This window comes from Tenrec ecaudatus, chromosome 18 (assembly GCF_050624435.1).
Source record: "Tenrec ecaudatus isolate mTenEca1 chromosome 18, mTenEca1.hap1, whole genome shotgun sequence".
NCBI lineage: Eukaryota > Metazoa > Chordata > Mammalia > Afrosoricida > Tenrecidae > Tenrec > Tenrec ecaudatus.
Genome location: NC_134547.1, coordinates 63872226 through 63892501, shown reverse-complemented (window position 1 = coordinate 63892501; position 20276 = coordinate 63872226). Strand labels below are relative to the sequence as shown.

The 20276-nt window shown below is 60.1% G+C and overlaps 2 protein-coding genes across 6 annotated transcripts in view; one reads left to right on the top strand and one right to left on the bottom strand.

The window, feature by feature from the left end:
- Window positions 1–1287, top strand: part of IL34 (interleukin 34) — a 72149-nt gene extending 70862 nt beyond the window's left edge. For all 3 annotated transcript variants that reach the window (XM_075537543.1, XM_075537544.1, XM_075537545.1), the window contains one exon: window positions 7–1287. In XM_075537543.1, coding sequence (XP_075393658.1) covers window positions 7–173 — 167 coding nt within the window. In that variant the 3' untranslated portion in view covers window positions 174–1287. The remainder of the gene's footprint in view (window positions 1–6) is intronic.
- Window positions 993–19872, bottom strand: MTSS2 (MTSS I-BAR domain containing 2). 3 transcript variants are annotated; one of them, XM_075537539.1, is made up of 14 exons: window positions 19677–19872; window positions 15626–15687; window positions 15459–15532; window positions 14721–14805; window positions 14528–14619; window positions 14356–14430; window positions 13216–13373; window positions 12798–12905; window positions 12104–12201; window positions 10739–10958; window positions 4730–4804; window positions 4248–4424; window positions 3901–4066; window positions 993–3792 (listed from the first exon to the last, which is right to left on the bottom strand). In XM_075537539.1, exons 1-14 carry the CDS (start codon window positions 19743–19745, stop codon window positions 3023–3025), a joined length of 2229 nt encoding a protein of 742 aa, XP_075393654.1. In that variant the 5' UTR covers window positions 19746–19872; the 3' UTR covers window positions 993–3022. The 3 variants fall into 3 exon arrangements, with proteins under 3 accessions (XP_075393654.1, XP_075393657.1, XP_075393656.1); XM_075537542.1 differs by having other exon boundaries at window positions 10739–10865; XM_075537541.1 differs by lacking the exon at window positions 4730–4804.
- Window positions 19873–20276: the final 404 nt, after the last annotated feature.

The following is a 20276-nucleotide window of genomic DNA, read 5'->3' as shown; positions in this document are numbered from 1 at the left end:
CTGCAGGTAAGCAGAGCTCCTTCCAAGTGTGGCGGGACTGCGAGGTGCCCAGCCCGCAGCCCGGGCCGCAGTGCGTGGCGCCGCGGCTGCACCCTCGGCCTGGGCAGCCCCCCGGCACCCTGCGGGGTGCCCAGGAACAGGTGAGCACCCCGGACCGAGGCCCCCGGCCCTGACGCCTGTCCCGCGGCCTTGCGCACACACCGGAGACCCGCCTGCGACTCGGCGCCCCTGGGGAGGAATTCGGGGGGAAGGCTGTCGTCCTCCCGCCGCCTTTCCCAACTCGACGTGGTTGCACCCGGCGCTGGGGGCCCAGAACCGGGCTGGGGACCCTGCGGGCAGCAGGCAGCCTCTCCAGGGCTTCCCCGTCTGAAACAGCCAGCTGTCCCGGAGCCCCTGCCGGCCTCGGCGCCCCGGTGCGTGTCCGTCCGAGGAGAACTGCACTGCGCAGGGGTTTCCACCGCCGATTTTCAAAAGGAGGTCGCCAGGCCTTGCTTCTCACACACCCGAGTGGACTCGGCCGGGAGTCCCGCCTCGGGGCCACAGCCGAGTGTGTTAAGCACACGCCCCACCCAGGCACTCCTGAAGGTACTGCAGGGGACAGTTGCCAGAGAGGGTGGATCTGGATGCCACTTCTTGCCACAGTGGCCGCCCTTCCCGTGGTTTTCTATTAAACACCCACTTTACTTGGTTTGGTTTGCATCTCTGAGGGTTGGGCACCCGTGTGGCTGGCCGTGGGCATGGGGACTCGGGCTGGTCCTGCCCTTGGGGGTTTGGCATGGCAAGTATTTGGGGTGCCGAGTACCTCATCTTGTTCTTTCACAGAGATGGAGGGTGTGTGTTGAGACTCAGTGACTCAGGCATTCCACACACCTGGTCTCCCTCCCGCAGACTCCTACGAGCCTTGGGAACTGTATCTGGAGTGGGAAAAGGCTGGGAGCAGGTGGCCCCTGGGTGCAGGGCAGGTGGGTGGGCAGGTGAGCAAGCCAGGCGTGTTAATTACAGTACAGCTTTATTAATACTGGAGCTTCACAGTGCATTTGTTACTTGTAGCAGTGACTATTTAAATCAAGGGAAGGATGGGGTGGAGGGGGATGAGGAGGGGAAAATTTATCCAAAATCTGCCAGAAAGAAACAAAGAAAATGGTTCTGTGGGATGAGGGGAGCGGAACAGGTGAGTGGGGACCAGGAGGGGAGGCCTGGGGTGGGAAAATAAATTAAGAAAAGGAACAAGTTAACAACAGCACCAGAAAAGTTACTTCAGTCGAAAGACGAGTTTGAAAAGAAAAATCTCTGTACAATATGGAAAATAAAAGCAACGGAAAGAAGTCCCCCAAACCAAAGTCTGTGTTGTGGATGATTGGCTCGGATCCCAAGGGGCTGGGCCTACCAGGTGGTCGCTAAGTGAGGAGAGGGCAGTGGGTGGGTCACAGGGGTGGACTATGTACAGCCTTTAGTGCTTGGGGAAAGGGTGGGCAGAGGGGCCGTGCCTGCCCCCTCCCTGGGAAGCCCACAGGCTCCCACAGTGCCCACTTCCCGTGGGGTGGGGGGAGGCAGCTCTTCCTCACAAGACCCTCAAATTTGTCACATACCATAGGGATTGGGCAAGGCCCTAGTATGTACCCCCGCCCTCCTCCAGCCCTTCTTACATACCCTGAACCTTAAGCCATTTCCCCACGTGGGCAAGCACCAGTGGGGCCGCCCACTGCCCTTCACTTCATGTACCTGCTTTCCATCCTCAGGGTGCAGGGGATCCACCCCCCACAAGAGCTTCCTTGACTGCCCTCAGCACAGCCCAAGAGCCCAGGTGCCACTGAGTGGAGAGAGGGAAAACCTGCTCTCCCGCCCCTTCCCGAGGCCCTAGTCTCACCTGCTCTGGCCCTGCTGAGACAGAGTGTTGAGGTGGAGAGCCTGCCCCCCACTGCCAGCACAGGACTGGGCCTTCGGTGGCCATCATGCAGGGTGGCATCTCCTCTGGCCAGAGTCAAAGCCAGCCTCCCCGGGACAGGCCGGCTTGGTGGCCCTCGGCCCTCAAGGACCTTGCTTGGGCTGCAGGCTAGCCTCCGTGGAGAGTAACCGCAAGTTGCCGCTGCCAGCCTTCTCAGCCAGAGGCCATTCCTCCTGTCTGCCCCGGTGGACCCTCAACACACATGCCCGCCACCTTGCTCTCACACACCGTCCTCCCCCAGAATCAGCTCCACTTTTATTCTGTTAATCAAGTACCCCCCCACCGCGCCCACACACACAACCCTGTACAGCTCCAGCCCCCACTCCAAAGGTGGCTAAAACTGTGACCCCAAAGTGCCACCAGAGTTTAAGTCTAACGTGCCCAGATAAGACTGGACGCCTGAGTACAGTCCGGCTGGCCGGCCACGTGAACCCCAGGCTTCTGGTCCCCTCACCCTGCTTCCCTGGGCCCCTCAGGAACCGCTCTGCGGGCCCCACCCTGCAGCCACACCGCAGGGGTTCGGGCGGGGCCACCCCGGGCCCCTGAGCCACCTCCCCAGACTCCATGTGGGCCTCAAGGCCCACTTCTCCGAACTTCAACCTCCCGCAACCCCAAAGCCATCTGTGGGACCCTCTGGGCCAGTCAGACACTTCAACTGATTAGACCCCACGGCAATCCCGCGTGGGGGTCGGGAGGGGAGAAGGGGCGGAGTCAGCGGACAGGAGGAGTCTGTATTCTGGGGGGCCGAGGCCCCGCCCACTGCGTCCGCAGGGCAGCCGGGGCGCTGCGCACTGGGCACCCCAGGCCCGAAGAGTGGGAAGGTGGCCCGGGGCCCTGGGCTGTGGGGCGCACCTGGGGCTCGTGGTCGGGGCGGTGGAGCCTGCCAGCGGGAGGAGGGGCGAGAGTAGCAAGAAGAGTATAAAACAGGCTCCAAACCAGTTCCGGCCTCCGGGCGGCCGGGGTAAGGACGTCACTTCCGGCGTCTTTCGGCGAGTGGCTTCACCTGTGACTTGTTCCGCGCGGCGCCCAGCCCACCGGGCCACGGGCCTCGGCGCGGCCGGATCCGGGGAGGCGCCATCACAAGATGCGGGGCGCCGACCTGTCGTTGGTGACGGTCCTGCGGAGGCGCACCCCGCGGCGGATGGCCACCAGCATGTCCTCGGCCGGAGGGTCGCCGGTGGCGGCAGGGGGCGGGGTGGGGGTCTCCTCGGCCGCGGGGGCCGCCAGCGCCGAGGGGAAGGGGAACTGGCCCTCGCCCAGCGCGTGGGCGCCCGCCACCAGCTCCCCGAGCTTCTCCACCAGGCTGTGCCGGTTGGCGGCCAGCTGCTGCTGCTCGTCGTCGTCCTCGTGCCCCGGCCCCGCGTAGCCGGCTGCCTCCGGCGTGGGGCTGCCCCAGGCCGTGTTGGGCAGGCTGAGCCTCTTCGGGGAGCCCTTGGCCAGGTCCCCGGCCAGGGGCGAGGCGGCCTCGTCGCTGTAGAAGACGCACTCCTCGCTGCCCGCCCGCGTGGGCCCCGCGTAGCCAGGTGAGTCGGGCACAGTGGGCGTCTTCACGGGCACGATGGGCGGCCGGATGGGGATGGGGCCGGCGCTGGAGAGTGCGCGGCGCACCGTGGGCTTGGTGGAGGGCGTGCGGCGGATGGTGGCCACGCCGGGCGGCGCCCCCGAGGGCAGGCCGGTGCCCGAGGCGGTGGGCAGCCCCGCGGTGGAGGCTGGGCGCTTGGTCTGGATCAGGCGGCGGTAGTTCTGGGCGATGTTGCTGTTGCGGGGGATGGTGGACGACTTGTCGAATTCGGGCGGGCCCTCGCTGTCCACGTCCCCGTTCACCGAGTAGCAGTCGTAGTCCGAGCCTGGGGGCGTGGCACACATTGAACCTGGGGGCCCAGGTCCCCACCGGGACTGGCCCTGAATGCCCACCCGCAGGCTCACGGGCTGGCCTCGCTGGAAATGGCGCCCACCTTGCGAGGGGATGGTGTCTTCGGAGCAGGAGGGCGTGGTGGTCTGCGTGCTGTAGCCGCTGGAGTACTGCAGCGAGTCCCGGCTACTCTTCTGGTGCTCCAGGCTCAGGCCGCGGGTCAGCACCATGGCCAGGTCACTGGCCGCGGGGGACACCTCCTCACCGTGCTGGAGGCGGCAGGGGGTCACCGGCCAAAGCCACCGGGCTGCCCCCACCCCAACCTCTGCTCAGGCCGCAAACAGCCCCACCAGGTGGCCAGCGCTGGCCCTGCAGGCAGCATGCAGGCTCGCTGGGGTCTCTTGGCATTTACCTGGGGGGTGGCTGGGCCGCCAGGGTCGCAATACCTACCTTGGCTGCGATAGTGGCAGGGGACATCCTGGCCCGGGGCGCCTCCTCCCCTCCGGGCCCCACAGTGCCCCCGCCAGTGGGGCTGGGCTCTGCATCTCGGAGGAGCTCCACGCGGTCCCTTCTTCGCTGTAGGCTGCTGCCAGCAGGCTGCTCATGAGGGCCTGCCTTGGACCAGTCCTGCGGGGCGATGGGCAGGTCAGGGCCAGGCCGCACACTGCAGGCCCTTCATGGAACTTGGACTCACTCTGAGGGTCAAGGGCAGAGGCTGCACAGAGCAGGGGGCAGCTGAGTGGCCCGAGACCCTCAGGCCCAGAGCGAGGGGGGGAGGTGTCCCAGGAGGGAGAGATGTGGGTGTGGTGAGGCTTCCGCGGATGGCGCTAGGTGCACCCACCCCTCTATGTCACCAGGGCAGGAGGCAGGTGACCAGCAGGTGACGGGTGGGGCCCAGGTGCTGCCTGGTGGTGTGTGGGGAGGGCACTGACCGAGGTGGGGGAGCTGCACTCGCTAACGGACTGGCAGGTCTCTGAGGCCTCGGAGGACGCGGAGCTGGAGGACTTCTGCCATGCAGAGGCAAGTGGGTGGTCGCACAGACAGACAGACAGACACAGGTGGACAGGTGGAGGAGAAAACAGACTTGTCAAAGCGCCGGCATGCAGCGGTCCGGGGCGCGGGACGCAGCCCAGAGCGCACCCTACAGATACTGCTGTCCCAGGAGCCTCCACCCATTTGAACCACGCTTCTTAGACACACAGTAGGGCTTGCTGATGGCTGGGACGGGGTGGACGGGAGTGAGAGGGGGACCAAAGATGGCAGCTGGGGGTGTGGCCATAGTGGGTGTGTGGGCCATGCTGTTTTCTCAGAGGAGAATCCTGGAGCCCGGAGGGCCATCCTGCACTTGTTCTTGCAGGGCTGCCATCCAGGGAGAAGTCGGGTGGAGCCACTATCTGATAGCTGTGGGCAGGGTAAGTTCATGTAGGTGGCGCGTGCAGTCCAAGGATGGGACTCCAGCATTTAGTTCAAGGACCAAGAGTATCCAACAGAGGAGAGAGATGAGAATGCAGGGAAGTGGGGGGAAGCCCACACTATGGAGATCACAGAAGTCAGGTGGAGAACCTCTTCTGAGGTTGGCGGGGGGAGCAGCTCCCTGATGCCCCTGAGGTCTGGCAGACGAGGGAGGGGGGTATCTGTTACGGCTGGCCACAGGAGGTCACGGAGACCAGAGCTGGTTCAGCAGAATGGTAGGGATTCGAAGGGTGAAGAAAGTGTTTTATATCTTTCTTATTCAAGGTAGACTCGAGACTGTGCTGGACAGGTTATGGATGTGACACAAGGTGGCTCATGTGGGCTGGGGCTGGGCTGGGGAGACAGATTCAACCTACAGGGAGAGGAGGAGGCTGGAGATTGGGTTCAACCGCGAGGAAGAGGGTTTGATTAATCCTGCCTCCGGAACAAACTCCCTGTAAGAATGCTGGACACTCGGGTCAGTTTCCTGGTGGGTAGGAGGCATCGATGCACAGGACGGAACGTGCCCGTTGGGACATGGAGACTTTGTATTGGGGACCTGACTCCCCACACCCACCCACACACCTTAATCTATACATCTTCTATCCTGGTGTTGACAAGCATCCTTTCTAATGAAATATGGTCATACATGTATATGCTTCTCTGAGTTCCTTGAGTTGTGCATTTGAAAACCCCTGGGTTTGTAAGGGGTTTGCCAGCCAGTCAAAGGTGCGGTATCCTAGGAACCCGAGTTGGCAGTGTCTTTAGTCTTTGGCAGATTGGCAGTGGGGAGGCCTGTGCCCTTTGATGTGTGGGATTGGACCAGGTCTGGGTGGTGAGGGTCAGAGTGAGGGGCTGTATTTGCAGTTGGTGTCAGAAGACACAGACCCTTCGGGTGGCAGCAAGGTGACCCAGATACGCCAGGAGGCCCCCTCACCTCAAAACAACTGAGGCCTGCAGAAGGCCTAACTCGTGATCTTGGCATGCCCAGGTTCAGAGATTCTGGAAAGGGAGGGAAGGAGAAAGGAAGACGTGCCCAAAAGACCAGGAAGAAAGAAGGAAAGCAGTAGCAGCAGGACTGTGGCTCCTGCCTGTGTGCCGGGCCGGCTTCCCCAGGGCAGATGCCACCTTCACAGCGGCTTGGAGACTGGGCGGGTGGGAAAGGGGAGCAGCCTGCCTCACCCCGACCCAAACCAAGCCAGGGCACCTTAAAGGGATCAGTAGCATCCCCCCTTCCAATTCTCTAAGTCAGCCCCAGTGTTTCTCCAGGTTGTGAGGAACAGAGCTCATCAACACACGAGATAAGGCACACATGAGACCCCAGGGAGTCAAGAGACACATGTACCGTATAATCTCGAGTATAAGCCGACCTGAACCACAAAAACTGCCTAAACAATGTGCTGAACAACTCAGCTTATACACAACTATATACGGTACCTTTATAGAGAAAATCTGATGACAAAATTCAGCATCTATTCTTGAGCAAATTAGCTCCACGTAAAGTAGGAGTTTAGACTAAGACATATTGATACTTTCCTCTTGGAGGGTGGGGAAAGGACAAGGATGCCCACTATTTCCATTTCTATTCAACACCACAAGTCCTACGGGCGCAATAAGGCGAGAAGAAGAAATAAAGCATTATTACTTGCAAATGACATGGGTGCAGATGGAGAAAACCCAAAATGATCTTATTTGGATATTATTAGGATTAATAGGTCATTTTGACAAGGGTACTGGATACAGGCTAATCTATAAAGAAACCAATTGTATTTCTAAATAGCGTGAACACATGCAGCGTTTACAACAGCATGAATTAAGATTAAATCGAATGAAAGACATGTGAGGTCTGTATACTAAAACTTACACATCACAGAGATAAATGAGGGCATACACACGCCCATCAAAACCTGCTTGTTTTGGATGGAAATGGAAAAACTCGTTTGGAAATTTTTTTAAATGGAAAAGGCCAAAAAATAGATATCGTAATATTAAAGAAGAATAATGCTGGGAAAAAAAAGAATAATGCTGGAGGGCTCTCATGAACAGCAAGATTTTCTAGAAAGCTACAGTGATTAATGCAGTGTGATACTAGCACACAGACAGACGAAATAACCACGGAACAGAATACAGACTCCTGGAAGAGCCATACATTGGAACCCTGACTTATGACAGAGGCAGTGCTGCAGTGCAGGGGAAGACATGTTCTTTCCAGCAAGAGTAAGTGTTCCCTGAGAAGCTAGGGAGAAGCTGGGGGGTGGGGGGAGTTGACAGCCCCACTTGAAGGGCCTGAACAACAGAACTGTATGGGAAGGGAAGAGATATATTGGAATGAGGAAGATATGCCAATAAAAATTCTATTTGAGAGAAAAAGTGTTGAAGAGCAAAACCACCAAAAAAAAAAAAAAGGAACTGACCCCAAACTCACACCACACACACACACTTCCAGGTGCGATCCAAGTCTCAATGACAACAGTAAGACAAAAAGGCTTTTATAGGAAATGGCTTTGTGACCTTGGAGTGTGAAAAACATTCTGCTACAGGGCACACATGTGCACTAAAATAAAAAAATGGGTAAATTAGAATATATTAAAATTAAGAGCTTCTCATCTGCAAAAGACTCCATTAAGAGAGTAACAGGTAACTCACAGAACCAGAGAAGATATTCAATGAAAGACCTCCATCTGCACTCTATGACAGCCTTCATTCAGTCAGAGAACGACAGACAGCCTAGTAGAAGAATGGGCAAATGACATGACAGGTCCTTCACAGAAGCAGCTATCCGAGTGACCTTTAGCTGGTCACCCTTGTCAGTCCTCAGGGAACTGACGCGCACCACCACTGGGTGCGCGTGCACACTCACCCACCCTCCGAGAATGGCTAAAATGAAGAAGATGCAAAATACAAGTGAAGGTGTGAGGCAGCCCAGCCTGTCAATCTTGCTAAAAGGAGTGTGTACTGGACAACCATCTTGGAAAAAGTTGGTAGAAACTGCTACACCTGACTATATGCGTGCCCTATGAATCAGCAATTTCACCCCCAGCTATGCATCCTGCAGAAATGCCAATCAGAATGTTCATAGCCCCAAGCTGGCAAACAATCCAGATGTCCATCCAATATAGCCATGACCCACCGTCCTGGAATCGACTCTGACTTGTTGAGACCCAACAGGGCAGAGCAGAGCTGTCTGGGCAGTGACTCTTTAGGAAAGCTGCCTGCTTCCTCGTTCGGGTGGCAAGGAAACACACACCGTGCCACCGGCGCTGCCCTCCACAGCCAGAGACGCGCTGAGTGAACTGGCACGCGTGAGAGGTGGACTGCTACTCGGCAGTGAGCATGCGCTGTGGCCACCGGACAACAGGAGCGCGTAAGAGAAGCAGGCATGAAGGGTGCCTACCACATGACCCCATGTGGAGAAAGCATCGAAAAGGGACAAAGAAGGTCCAAACAGAGTGGAACATGCCTCCAAAAAGGAATAGAGAAAATGCTTCTCACTCTGTAGTTGTATCCCTAGAAAAACTACCTTTCAAGCGTTTACCCCCTTCTCAAAGAACTTCAACAGATGCCCTTAATTTAGAAAGCAGGAAAATGACCTTAGAACAAAGGCTCACAAGGCAAGAAGCAATGATAAAGAAATGGGGAAGCGTATGTATAAACAAATACTGTACTTAAAAGATGAAATTACTAATCATAAGCTACACGAGCATAAGAGTCAAATACATAGCTATTACAAAAAGGAGGGGATGAAACTATGATAGCTTTTAAGTTTGGGAGGGACTAGGTGACGGCAGTTAAAATGTTAGGGTCCTTGAATGATTTAATAGGAGGTAGAAGTATGATTTTATTAAGTATGCATCGTAAAATTCAAGGCCATCCCTAAAAGAACAGAAACTGTGAGTTACAATCAAACAGACAATTAGAGAAAAGGAAAAAAGCACAGGAAAAAGCAGATTGAATAGAAAAGATAAGTCCAATTATGTACATAAACATGATAAATGTAAATGGGCAAAAAATAGTAATTAGAAGATAGAGATTACCAGACAGATACAGAAAGAAAATCTAGGCATATGTTGTTTATGAGACAGTCATCTCAAACATAAGGACATGGGAGTTTAAGAATACAGAGATGGAAAACGATAAATATTGAACAGAACAAAGCTAAGATAGCTCTAGTAATATCAAATACAGTAGGCTTAGGAGAGGAAGCGTTAGGGAGACAATGTCATGATAAAAAAATAGGTTCATTATAAAGATGAACGTTTCTAAACTTATAGGCCCCTAATACCACAGTCTGAAAATACCTGCAGCAAAACCCCATAGACCCATATCCAGAGAGAAACCGACAAGCAGCTATTGATGTCAAGCAGACAGGAGTGAATGGGAAGTGAAGCACAGGGGATCAGTGTCGACAGCTCTTTTGAGAAATGATGCTGTTAGAGAGACCAGGTTGTGGCAGGAGGATGTGGAACCAACACAGGTGATTCTAGAACATATCTGTACTGACAGGGTGGCCCACAACAGGAGACTGGGCACGAGAGTGTGGAGCACAAATGGGGGTGCTGGTCACTGACAGGGAGGGAGGTCAGCAGAGCGGATGCAGATGTGGACGGGTCGTGGACCTGGTCATGGGAAGATGACATGTTTGTCTGCTGGTCTATCTTCTACAAGGTGAGACCATTGGCTGGGGTGGGCAGATGTGTGAATGGGTTGCCTGCTCTGACCCACGCCGGGTCCTTGAACAGCTATATGGGGACCTCCTCCAATTCACACATACATTTGAAAGCCTCAACTCAATGACCCGACATTCACCTAACACATGTCACAGGTCCCTGGTAGCTGAGCCCAGAGCCTGGGATGGGGAGCAGCTGTGTTCTATGGACCCTACTAGCTGCCATTCCTGGTGGACTGCCTGTAGTTTTCTTCCATGGAGAAACCTCACGGTGAAGGCGTGCAGAAACTGGGGCTAGGTCTGCAGCCGCAATGAGATGGACAGAGAGGCAGGGGCAGGACCACCCACGTGTCTAGGTATCAGGAGGGAGTGGAGTTTCAATGGGGAGATAGTAGGCCAGGCTCTGGGTTCAGAGCAAGATGCGCCGGAATATGGGGTGAGGTTGTCTGCAGATCCTGGGGGCCCTGCCCCTGCCTCAAGGGCTGGCCACTCAAACAAAGGAAGCCTAAGTCAGGAGGGACCCCAGGGTCAGAGTTGGCAAGCAAGCCTCGCCTGATTCCCATGGTTGGGGAGCGAGGGGGGACACAAATGATGACGGGACGGGACAGGCAAGGAGTGAACAATGGGGAGGAAGTGGGGTGACAAAACTCCCGCCTGAGATGGCCTCACCCTGTCTGATGCCCACTGTGCAGGCACTCCGGCTGCCCCAAGTCCTGCTAGACCCAGGATCACCCTGGTTCCCACTGTGGTGACTCTGGGGACCCCAGGCCAGTCTCAAGAGTGGGACATGCCCCCACCTGGGTGAGCCCCCAACATGCCTCACCTGGCTGGTGATGTCTGAAGGCATGGGCGAGGGGGGCTTAGAATAGGTGGCATCCTGGGAGACGAAGCCAGAGTCGTGGGAGGAGACACTGGAGAGGCGGGCTGCGGTAGAGGCTGGTTGTGCCAGGCTGCGGTAGCGACAGGTGGAACTGGGTGAGTATGTTTGGGCACCCCCAGGCCATGGGGCTCCGCCGCCCTTGGCACTGCTGCTGCTGGGGGCACTGGGGAGTGAAGGGAGGGGCCAGCCAGGGAGGGAGACAGGGGTGTGTGTGTGGAGGGGAGAGACAGACAGACGAGGGCAGAGGGAGGAAAAGACAATGTCAGTTCAAAAGTTCCTTTGGCCCAGGCGTCACAGTGGAGCCGGGTTCTGCGTTCTGGCCCGGGCCCTGCTCCACACACTCCTGTGACCAGGGCCACCATTACTTGGTCACAGCATGAGAGCCCTTAGGTGAATAAGGGGGAAACTGAGTCACTAAGTGCCACTGTTTCTGCTGGGCTGGAACCAGACGCCTGTAGTCGCCATATATGAATGCTATGTGCCAACAGTTTGCCCTGGGCATGGGGGCCATGCCCGCAGAAGGGCTGTGGCTGTGCCTTCTCCCTGGGGTGGCCTCAAAGCCCACGGCAGAGTTCCAAATTAAACCCCTCAACCTGGCTGTCCAGCCCAAGGGGGCTCTAGGGAAAGCAGCTATGGAGTAGGAGACACCCCAACCAGAAGTCCCCTTAGCTTGCTGCCCATCCCTGTCCCTCAAACATGCCAGCTGGAGAAGGAGCCCCGGTCCTGAGCTGGCTCTGTGGCAGAAAGATCCCTGGTCTGGCCTTGACTTAGACCCCAGGGCCGTCTGGGCCAGGGTGAGAGCTTGTGGCAGCTGCCTGGCCACCAGCCGGGCTGGAGTTTTCCTTACCTAGTGGCCTCAGCACACCTGCCCAGACCCGCCCTGGCCCCTCACTGGCCTTCTCACTGTCATTGAGTCAGTGCCGACTCATAGCGACCCTGCCGGACCGGGTAGAACTGCCCCTCTGAGTTTCTGAGACTGCGACTATTTACAGTAGTAGAAAGCCCATTTCTCCTGCTGAGTGGCTGGTTTTAAACTGCTGACCTTGCAGCCAGCAGCCCAATTAGCGACCAGTACACCACTAGGGCTCCTCCTTAGAGTCTTACTATCCCCAGACGGGAGGCCAGTGCCAGGCCTCAGCTTCCCCACCCTCCCTCAGAGGGTTCCCAAGGAGGAGGCATGGAGCACGGAGCCAGGTGCGGTGCAAGGGGAGCTGCTACCTCCCTCCCCACCCCCAAGGTGGCCTGTGTGCACCCATGTTCCTTGGGAGACATTGCGTGTGTGTGTTCTTGGGCCATGGTTCCGCTGACCTGCACATGCTGGACTTTCGGGAGCTGCTGCTACTGGGCGACGAGGGGGGAGTCTGGTAGGACCAGCTGTAGTCTGAGCCCTTCAGGTCTTTGATCACCTGGATGTGGACGCAGAGGAGAGTCACAGAGGCAGCTCACTTTTTCTTGGACATTCCAGAGGCCCGAGGGGGCAAGTGCCTTCTTGGGGCAGGAGGTGCAGGGCTAGGGGAGCCCCTGGGCCCATGCAGCCCCTGATTCAGAGTCTCGTGGACACGGACCCCAGCTGGGGCCCGGTTGGCAACCCTGACCACAGCCCCATAGTTTCCATGTGAGCTCTACTGTGTTACTTTGGCCAAGTCACTTAACCTCCCAGACCCCAGGCTTGCTGGGCTGGCTCAAGAGAAGTGGAGGGGGGGGCCTGTGTGGGCACCCAGGAGTGTCTAATGATCATGAGACACGGGGCAGGGATGCCTGTTTGTGGGGCCAGGCTTGGTGGGAGCTTTCCTGGGGTGGTCTATGAGGCAGATCTAGTGTTTCTGCTGTGTTGAACACCCCCATTGAGCCCTGGTACACCACCTGGCCAGGCCATAGCTGGCACTGGGCGGGCCTGGGCCCCAGCTGCTAAGTACTGTCCCCTTTCCTCTATCCCCACCCCAGGACATGGGGGTCAGCCATCCCCTCTCCTCCCGTCCCTCGGACTCAGGGCTGGCCGAACCTGCTCGCTGGCGGGGGGCAGTTTGTGAGGCTCAGCGGTCAGTGCTAGCAGGTCGTCGACGATGCCCTGCAGGTGGGTGATCTCCCCCAGCATGGTCAGCTCGCCGTTCTGAGGGGGCATCGAGTCAGCCCCCATGGGAACAGCCTCCCCAGGCTTCTCCTTGCCCCCACCTCCCACCCCATGAAGCCACACGGTGGGTTTGAAAGGGACTGGACCTCACCAGAGCTAAACCTGGCCTCTGGCCTCGGCCAGGAGAATGTGGTACCCAACCAGGCCCCTCTGAGAGGCAGCTTTTCCAAGAGGCTCCAGGGTCCACCCTGGGGCCCAACCCAACCTGCTTAGGCCTGCAGTTCCTGGGCCCTGTGCTGGGGACGCTGCCCCCCTGGGAACCTCCTGACAGCAGCAGGGTGGCACGCACCACCACCGGCTGTAGGAAGGTGATGAAGGTGCAGAAGCGGCCTCGCTCTTCGATCAGGGCCCGGCGCACTGCCTGCTTCTCTGTCTCTTCCAGCAGCAGGTACATGTCGTTGACGTCCTGCAGGGCACTGTCCAGCTGGGGCTGCAGGTCACCTTTCCCTGGAGGGCATGGGGAGGAGAGGCTGAGCTGGGGATGCTGGTCTGGCTTTAGGGTCCTGTGGTGGCATCCCTGGCTAGGGGGTCAGGGCACTGTGTAGGGACTGGGGAGCTGGAAGGGCAGTCAGGACACTGGGAGGTTGTCCCACCAGAGCAGAGAGGACACACAGACATACACTCACAGGAATGGTACCAAAGCTGCAAAGCCACCCACACCTGGGGAAGCGGGGTTGGGGAGAGGAGGAAGAGCAGAACTCCGGGGCGTGCCAGGGCTCCCCGCCCCCTGGTCAGCCTTGCAGGCGGACCCTGTGAAACCCAAGAGAGCTACTTCCACCCCGAGGACGCCTGCCCCGACGTTGGGCTGTCCTGGAGCAGGGGAGCTACGGGGAGGAGGGGGTATTTGCACACGGCCAGCACCCAGCGAACACGGCACAGAGACGGTGACAGTGGCAGCGGAGGCGGTGAGAGACAGAGAGAGGCAAGAGCAGGATGAGGTGATGGGTGAGGTGACCTGCAGTGAACCTTGGGGGCCTGGGCTCCCCACTCCACCTGCCCCGAACTTGGCCTGGTAGACGGACCCCCCAAACTCATCCCTCAGGGGCCTGTGCCCCAAGGGCTCCCTCACTGACGATTGCCTTCCTGGCTCCTTCCAATGGCCCTGAGCTGGGGGCAACAGGCAGATGCCGCAACAAGGCCGGAGAAGCAGGTGGAGGGACGGACATTTGACTTACCAAGTAGCTCTACAGGAAGGACGTGGGAGGAGAGGAGAGGATTGGAGAGACAGAGAAAGAATGTGTGAAGGACAGTCGGATGGACAGAGCGCGCCAGGGGCGGGGCAGGAGGGGCCCTGGGAGGGGAGGCCCTGGGCCAGCTCTGAGGTGTAGGGTGGCCCCCTCGGTCCCACCCAACAGGTGGACGGGTTCTGCGAAGGGGAGGGCCCCCCTGGGGCCGTGCTCAGCAGGCAGGTAGGCGGCTCCCGTCCTACCTTTACGCGCCTTCTTCTGCAGCTTCAGGGTGTCCGAGGACTTCTTCTTGATCTCGTGGCGCGCGCGCTTGTACTCTGCAGAGGGAGGAGGGGGCTGGCCATCAAGGGGCGGGCCCTGGCTCCGCGGGGGGGGGGGGTGTAAGGCTCCGCCCAGCCGCAGCCAGGGGCCCACCTTTCGCATGATCTTTGTCCAGTTGGTTGGCTGACTTTTTCCAGTCCTCTATGCGCTCCTGCAGCGGGTTGATGAGACTCTCCAGCAGGGCGCTGCGGGCGAGCCAGGGGCGCAGTCAGGACCGCCACCCGCTAAACAGGCACTCGTCTTCCTGGCTCCCCACCCCTCTGTCCGGCCCGCGGCACCCACTCACTTGGTGAACTGCCGCAGCTTGGTCTCTATGCTGCGGTGGCGCATGCACATGCGCGTGAGCGCCGAGCCGATGTCCCGCGTGGCCCCTGGTGAGGCAAGTGTGCGGCGTGGGAAGAAGGGGCGCGTCAAGGGCCTCTGCAGTCCCTGCTTCAGGCCGTGAGGGGCGCGCCGGCCCGCCGGGCCTCTCCGCCGGAGGGGCTTTACCGAGCTCCCGCCGGCCTCCTGGGCTGTGCTGCCCCTAGGCTCCTGCCCCCAGCCCCGACGCAACGCGGGTGGAGGTGTGTGTCAGGCAGAGCCTGTAGGGAATTCTCCTCCAGGTGGGGCTGGTGCAGATGTAAGCGACTCCCCACCCCACCCCATCCCCCACCACAGAAGAGAGGCCAGTCCTCACCACTCAGACCAGAAGGCAGGGGTGACCCACGCCCAAGGAAGGCTCCCTCACCCTCTGGGTGCTTTGGAAGGGCAGACTGGGCAAGGGGTGGGGTGGGTGGGAAGTCACAATCAGACTCACTAGACAGGTGAGTATCCGGTTGTGGCTCAGAGGGTCAGGTGAGCCACCCCCTGCCCAGGCTCACCTCCTCCTGCTTGCACACCCCTAGTGATGAGGGGCTCACTTCTCCACACAACTGGCCTGGCCCTTGAGGGTGCAGAACCCCAGGCTCCTGCTCTCGCCCTGGTCTGCACCCCACCCAGCCTTTCCAGCTTCCAAAGCCACCCTCCAGCCACGTCCCTTCCCCACCTCGGGTGTTGGTGGCCATGTCGGCCACTTTCTGGAAGGCATCCAGGAAGGCCACAGCAGCCAGCACAGTCGTCCTGGGGAGATGACAAGGGGGCCCTCTGTGGGCATGGAGTACTTCTCAGCTCACCCGCCAGCTGTCCCCCTGCCCCCCCTGAGAGCAGCCTCACCTCAGCTGAGAATGCAGTTTCGTGGCCTTGGAGTTGAAGTCCTCCCAGATGGGGTAGGAGCTCTGCCGGGGACATGGGAGAGCAGTGAGGGCCGGGGACAGAGCCTCCTCTTGCGTTGCCCACTGCTGTGGTCCCTCAGGGAATGTGAGAACAGTGTCCGCTCCCCCAGGAGGGGCACCCTGCCCCCCTTCCCCCCTGCCTGGGGTGGTGAGCACTGATATTATACCAGGCATTGGGGGAGGGCAGTAGCAGCAGAGAGGTTCAGGGCACCCCAGGCCTAAATCAGGGCCACCCCCGCCCTGTCCTGTTCCCCGGAAGCTGCTGCCCGGTCAGGCCAGCCATCGCAGGCCCGAAGAGGCTGAGGCTGCTGTGGGCCAGCCAGGCCCGGGGTGAATGGGGCCTTGTGCGGCCAACAGAGCCACCTTTTTCAGCACTGCCGCCTCCCCTTGGGGCAAACAGTGTGGCCTTTATCCCAGCCTGGCCTGAGGCTCAGAGCTGGGAGGGGGTTCCCAGTAGGGAGATCGGGCTCCTGGTGACCAACTTGTCCCATCTGATCATGGATCTTTTCTGGCTAATGTGCCCCCTCCACTTTAGCCCAAGGGGTGTCTGTGCAGGCGGGGGTCTGGGGTGAAGTGGGCTTCCCCCAAGGACAGGGGAGGGTAGGAAGCCCAGTGTCTCTGATGTGCTTGGTGACAGAGGCCCTGGGTGGGGTGGGGGTGGTTCAGTCAGGCCTCCTCTGTTGAGGGAGGGGCTGCATGGAAAGGGCACAGGGCAGCCTCAAGGGACCTGCCAGCTCAGCGCTCAGGGAAAGCCAATATTTGAGAAGCTCACACAGGCTGGAACAAGAGGGGGAGGCTGTGGGGAGGCTGTCTCCAGCGGACACAGCTCTGGGTAAAGGGTCTGGGAGGTAGTCCTGAACAGGAGCAGTCTTGAGGTCCTCAGGAGCCGGGAAGGAGGCTCACTCTCACCACCCAGACACCGTCCCCCACCAACCACCAAAAAGAAAGCTGTGCGAAGACCTCCAGGGGGCAGAAGAGAACAGCTCTCCGGCGCGCCTGGGAGGCTTTCTTGTCAGTCCCAGAGAACAAGGGGCAGGCCTGGGAGAGGTTGGGGAGAGCCAGGTCCTGGCCCCATTGTGGCCCTGGTCTGAGAGGCCACCCCCTTGGTCACCTCACCATGGCAGGACCACACTGCCCCAGACTTCACAAGTGGGAAGGGCAATGAGACAGGGCAGGCGAGACAGGTGCACTTCCCCCTGAAAGATGGGACAAGGTGCCCTGGTCTCTTAAGGGCGTGGGGGTTCCCCCTCTTCCCTCAGCTGACAATTCCAATTGGACCCAGAGAGTCAGGCTCTGAGTTCCCAGCTCCTCCAAGCAGCAGCCCAGTTTGCAAGCAGGGAGGCTGAGGGCTGAAGCAGCAGTGCCCTGGGTAGGCAGTCCTCAGCCCCCTGGCTCCCAATGTTGGTCAAGTGCTTTCTGTGGGCCAGGCACTGTGCTAAGATGTGCCCTCCTCAAACACTAACAACCTTGTGACAGAACCTGTCACTGTCTTCGGTTTACAGCCAAGGAAACAAGCACAGAGACCTTCCCTGAGGTGCCCAAGGCCACAGCGTGGTGGAGGTCAGGATCTGACCCCATGTGTGGCTGAACACTGTGTGGAGGGAAGAGAGATGGGCAGGGGTGGGATAGTTGCCAGGTTCTGCCTCAGATTCAGGGTGGGGGGGCTATGCAGACAATGAACCCCAACTCTAGTCCCAGATGCTAGCTGATACTGGGGAGGGGTCCCTCCCTGAGCCTGAAGTCTTGGGTGCCTCATCCGTAAAGTCAGGAGAGGAGCAGGAGTCAGGGTCAGAGAGGAGGCCCCACAGCTCCTGCCTCAGCTAAGAGCTGCCCCCTCTGGCCAGACTTCCCTGAAAACAAAGACCATGACCCTGGCATGGGGTAGAAGCCTCAGTGCTTTGTGAAAGGCACTGTGTGTGTGTATGTGGGGGGGGGGGGGCTCTCATAACCTGGGCAAGTCCCTGCCCCTTTCTGAGCAGCTTGCCTCTCTGAGGGCATCTGTGCCAAGTTGGATGGGGCATGGAGGGAGGACCCTCTTACCCTGGCTGGTGTGGCCCAGGAAGGCCCTCCCCGCCTCCCAGTCCCTGACTCTGTCTCCTCTCAGCCAGACAAGCCTGTGGTGTCACCAAGGAGCAGGCTCTGGGAGAGCTGGCGCCCAGCCTGGCCAACAGCCACAGTCTCTCTGAGGAAGCCCCGCTCGCTTCTGGGGTTCAGGCCGAGGGGATCACCCAGAATCGGACCCCGGGCACAAAGGGGACGGGCCTGCAGGTGGCCAGGCCAATTCTTGGCTCCACAGACATGCCTCGTGGGGAGGGGGCATCTGTGTTCAGCATCGCCCCTGGTGCAGTTACTCCTGTGTAGCCACCTCCATGTGTCCGGAAAGCCTAACCTGGATCTTGTATTGCCATCAGGGCCCATTTCCTCCCTGAGTTCCATGCAAATGGCTTGCCAAGGGCCTGCCAGCGCCCTGCCCCTCCTCAGGGTGAAAGCTGCTGCTCTTGGCAGGCTCCCTTTAGGATGGGCAGAGGCAGGCCTCACTCTATCCAGCCCTGGGGGTGGCCGGGGGAGGGTAGCCTTGGCTGCCTAGCCCCAGCCTGAGATCCTGGGGTCAAGCCTGTGTTGGCCCATGGTTGGCAGGGGCTGCTGAGGGCAGAGCCCAGGATGCTGCAGGCCTGCAGAAGGGGCCTGGAGGTGGCGTGGCAAGGGATGGAGGTTCGAGGGGGGGTCACCTCAAACAGGGGTGAGGGTGGGGTGGAGTCCACATGTTGCTAATGAGGTAGTCCCAGGCTAAAGTGAACCCCCACCCCACCCCCACGACCTGCCTGTACCATCCATCCCCCCAGGGCCTGACTGGGTTTAGCTGTGGCTTGTCCTCCTGGGCTTTCGGAGTCACTGTGGGATTGTGTTGTGTACTCAGCCTGCGCCTGCGAGGTCGTGGTGGTGAGGGCTCTTAGGGGTTCCCGAAGGCGCCTGGTTTTTCTCTTGTTCTGTTGCCCCTGTCCCCATCCCCCTAATCCTGCCCTTCATTCCATGCCAGAGAAGGTCCAAATGCTGGTTCCTGGCCCACCCAGAGCAGCTTACGCTTTCTCTGCCTAGTCAGTCCTGCCAAACTCGGGCCTTGAAGGGGAAATCGGGGTGGGGTGCGTGAGGTTCCTCCCTGTGCCCCCTCCCCCCATGAACCAGGGGCTGAGGCTGCAGTTGGGCTCCAACTGCCTCCTTAGTGACCTTGAGCCAGTCCTAGGCCTCAGTTTCCCTAGTGGGGAGGGGGAGGTGGTGGCCTGCTCCTGCTGACCTTGGACAGTGTTTGGGGATTGGGTGCCTGAGAGGCTGGTGGGGGATCCCGGGGGGGGGGGGGGGGTTGGCTGGGGCTCTAGTCTTCTCCCCCTCATTCCCAAGGTGAGGATAGGGGTCTGCCCTTGGGGTGGAGGGGCACTGGGCCAAGGAGACCTGGGAGACCCGGGGCTAGTCTGGGGAGGGATCAGGTCGGGCGCTGAGGCCGAGGCCAGTGGGGAAAGAGTTAACGGTTTTTGCTTTATTATTTTTTTTCTTGCTTTGGTGGTGACAGCATTGTCTGGGATGTGGGGTGCGGGAGGGGGGCTGGCAATGATGATGGAAAGGGGTGGAGGCTGGCGAGACCCTGGACCCCTTAAAGTATCGTGGAATTGCGGTGGAGCAAAACCCCATTCAAGGTTTCGGGGCTTGGGGTGCAGGCCACCGCGTGTGCGGAGGCTCAGCTCAGCACCCCACGGGGGCGCTGCGCCTCGGGCCACCCTGGGCATAGACGGCACAGCGTAGACACCACGACACCCACACCCCCCAGGCAGCCGCCCCGAGCTCCGGGGGGCCCAGCAGAGCCAGACAGGACAAGTAGCCAAGGACACGCAGGGAGCTGGGCCCACGGACGCGGCAGGGCCCGCCTGCCCGCCGCCACGCGTCCCCTGGGGGGTCTCGAGCCCGCGCCGCCCGGCCCCCCTCGCGGCCCGCCCGGTTACCTTCATGTCGTTGACGATGGCCTGGAAGAGCCCGCCCAGGGCCCCGCACTCCTTCTCCGCCGTCTCCATGCTCGGGCCGGGCGGCGGCAGTGGCGGCGGCGGCGGGCGCGGGGAGCCGCGGAGGGCGGGCGAGCGGACGGGCGGACGCCGGGCTCCCGCCTCCTGGCCTGGGGCGCTCAGCGGCCGGTCGCGCGGCGCGCGGGGGTCGCGGGCGGCCGCCGGGCGGCGCGGGCCATGGTGCTGCGGCCCAGGGCGGCGCGGGGGGCGCGGCGGCAGCTCGCGGCGCGGCTGGGCTCGGCGCGGCTCTGAGCGCGGCGGGGATCGGAGGCCGAGCGCGGTCACGTGGGCGCGGCGGAGGGGGCCGCGGGGGGCGGGAGGGGCTGTGGGAACGGCGGGCGGCGCAGGCCCATTCACGGCCGAAACCAGGGCTTTGAAATCCGAGCCCGGCGCGACCAGACTGGTCGGGTGAGCTGGCCGGCGCGGCGCGGGCGCCGCCACGGGTCGGGGGCGGTGCAGGGGCGGGGCCGTCCCGCTCCAGAAGCCCCCAGCGAGGGGCTCAGCGGGCCTGCCCGCGCCCCACCTGACCCGCGGCGGGGCGTG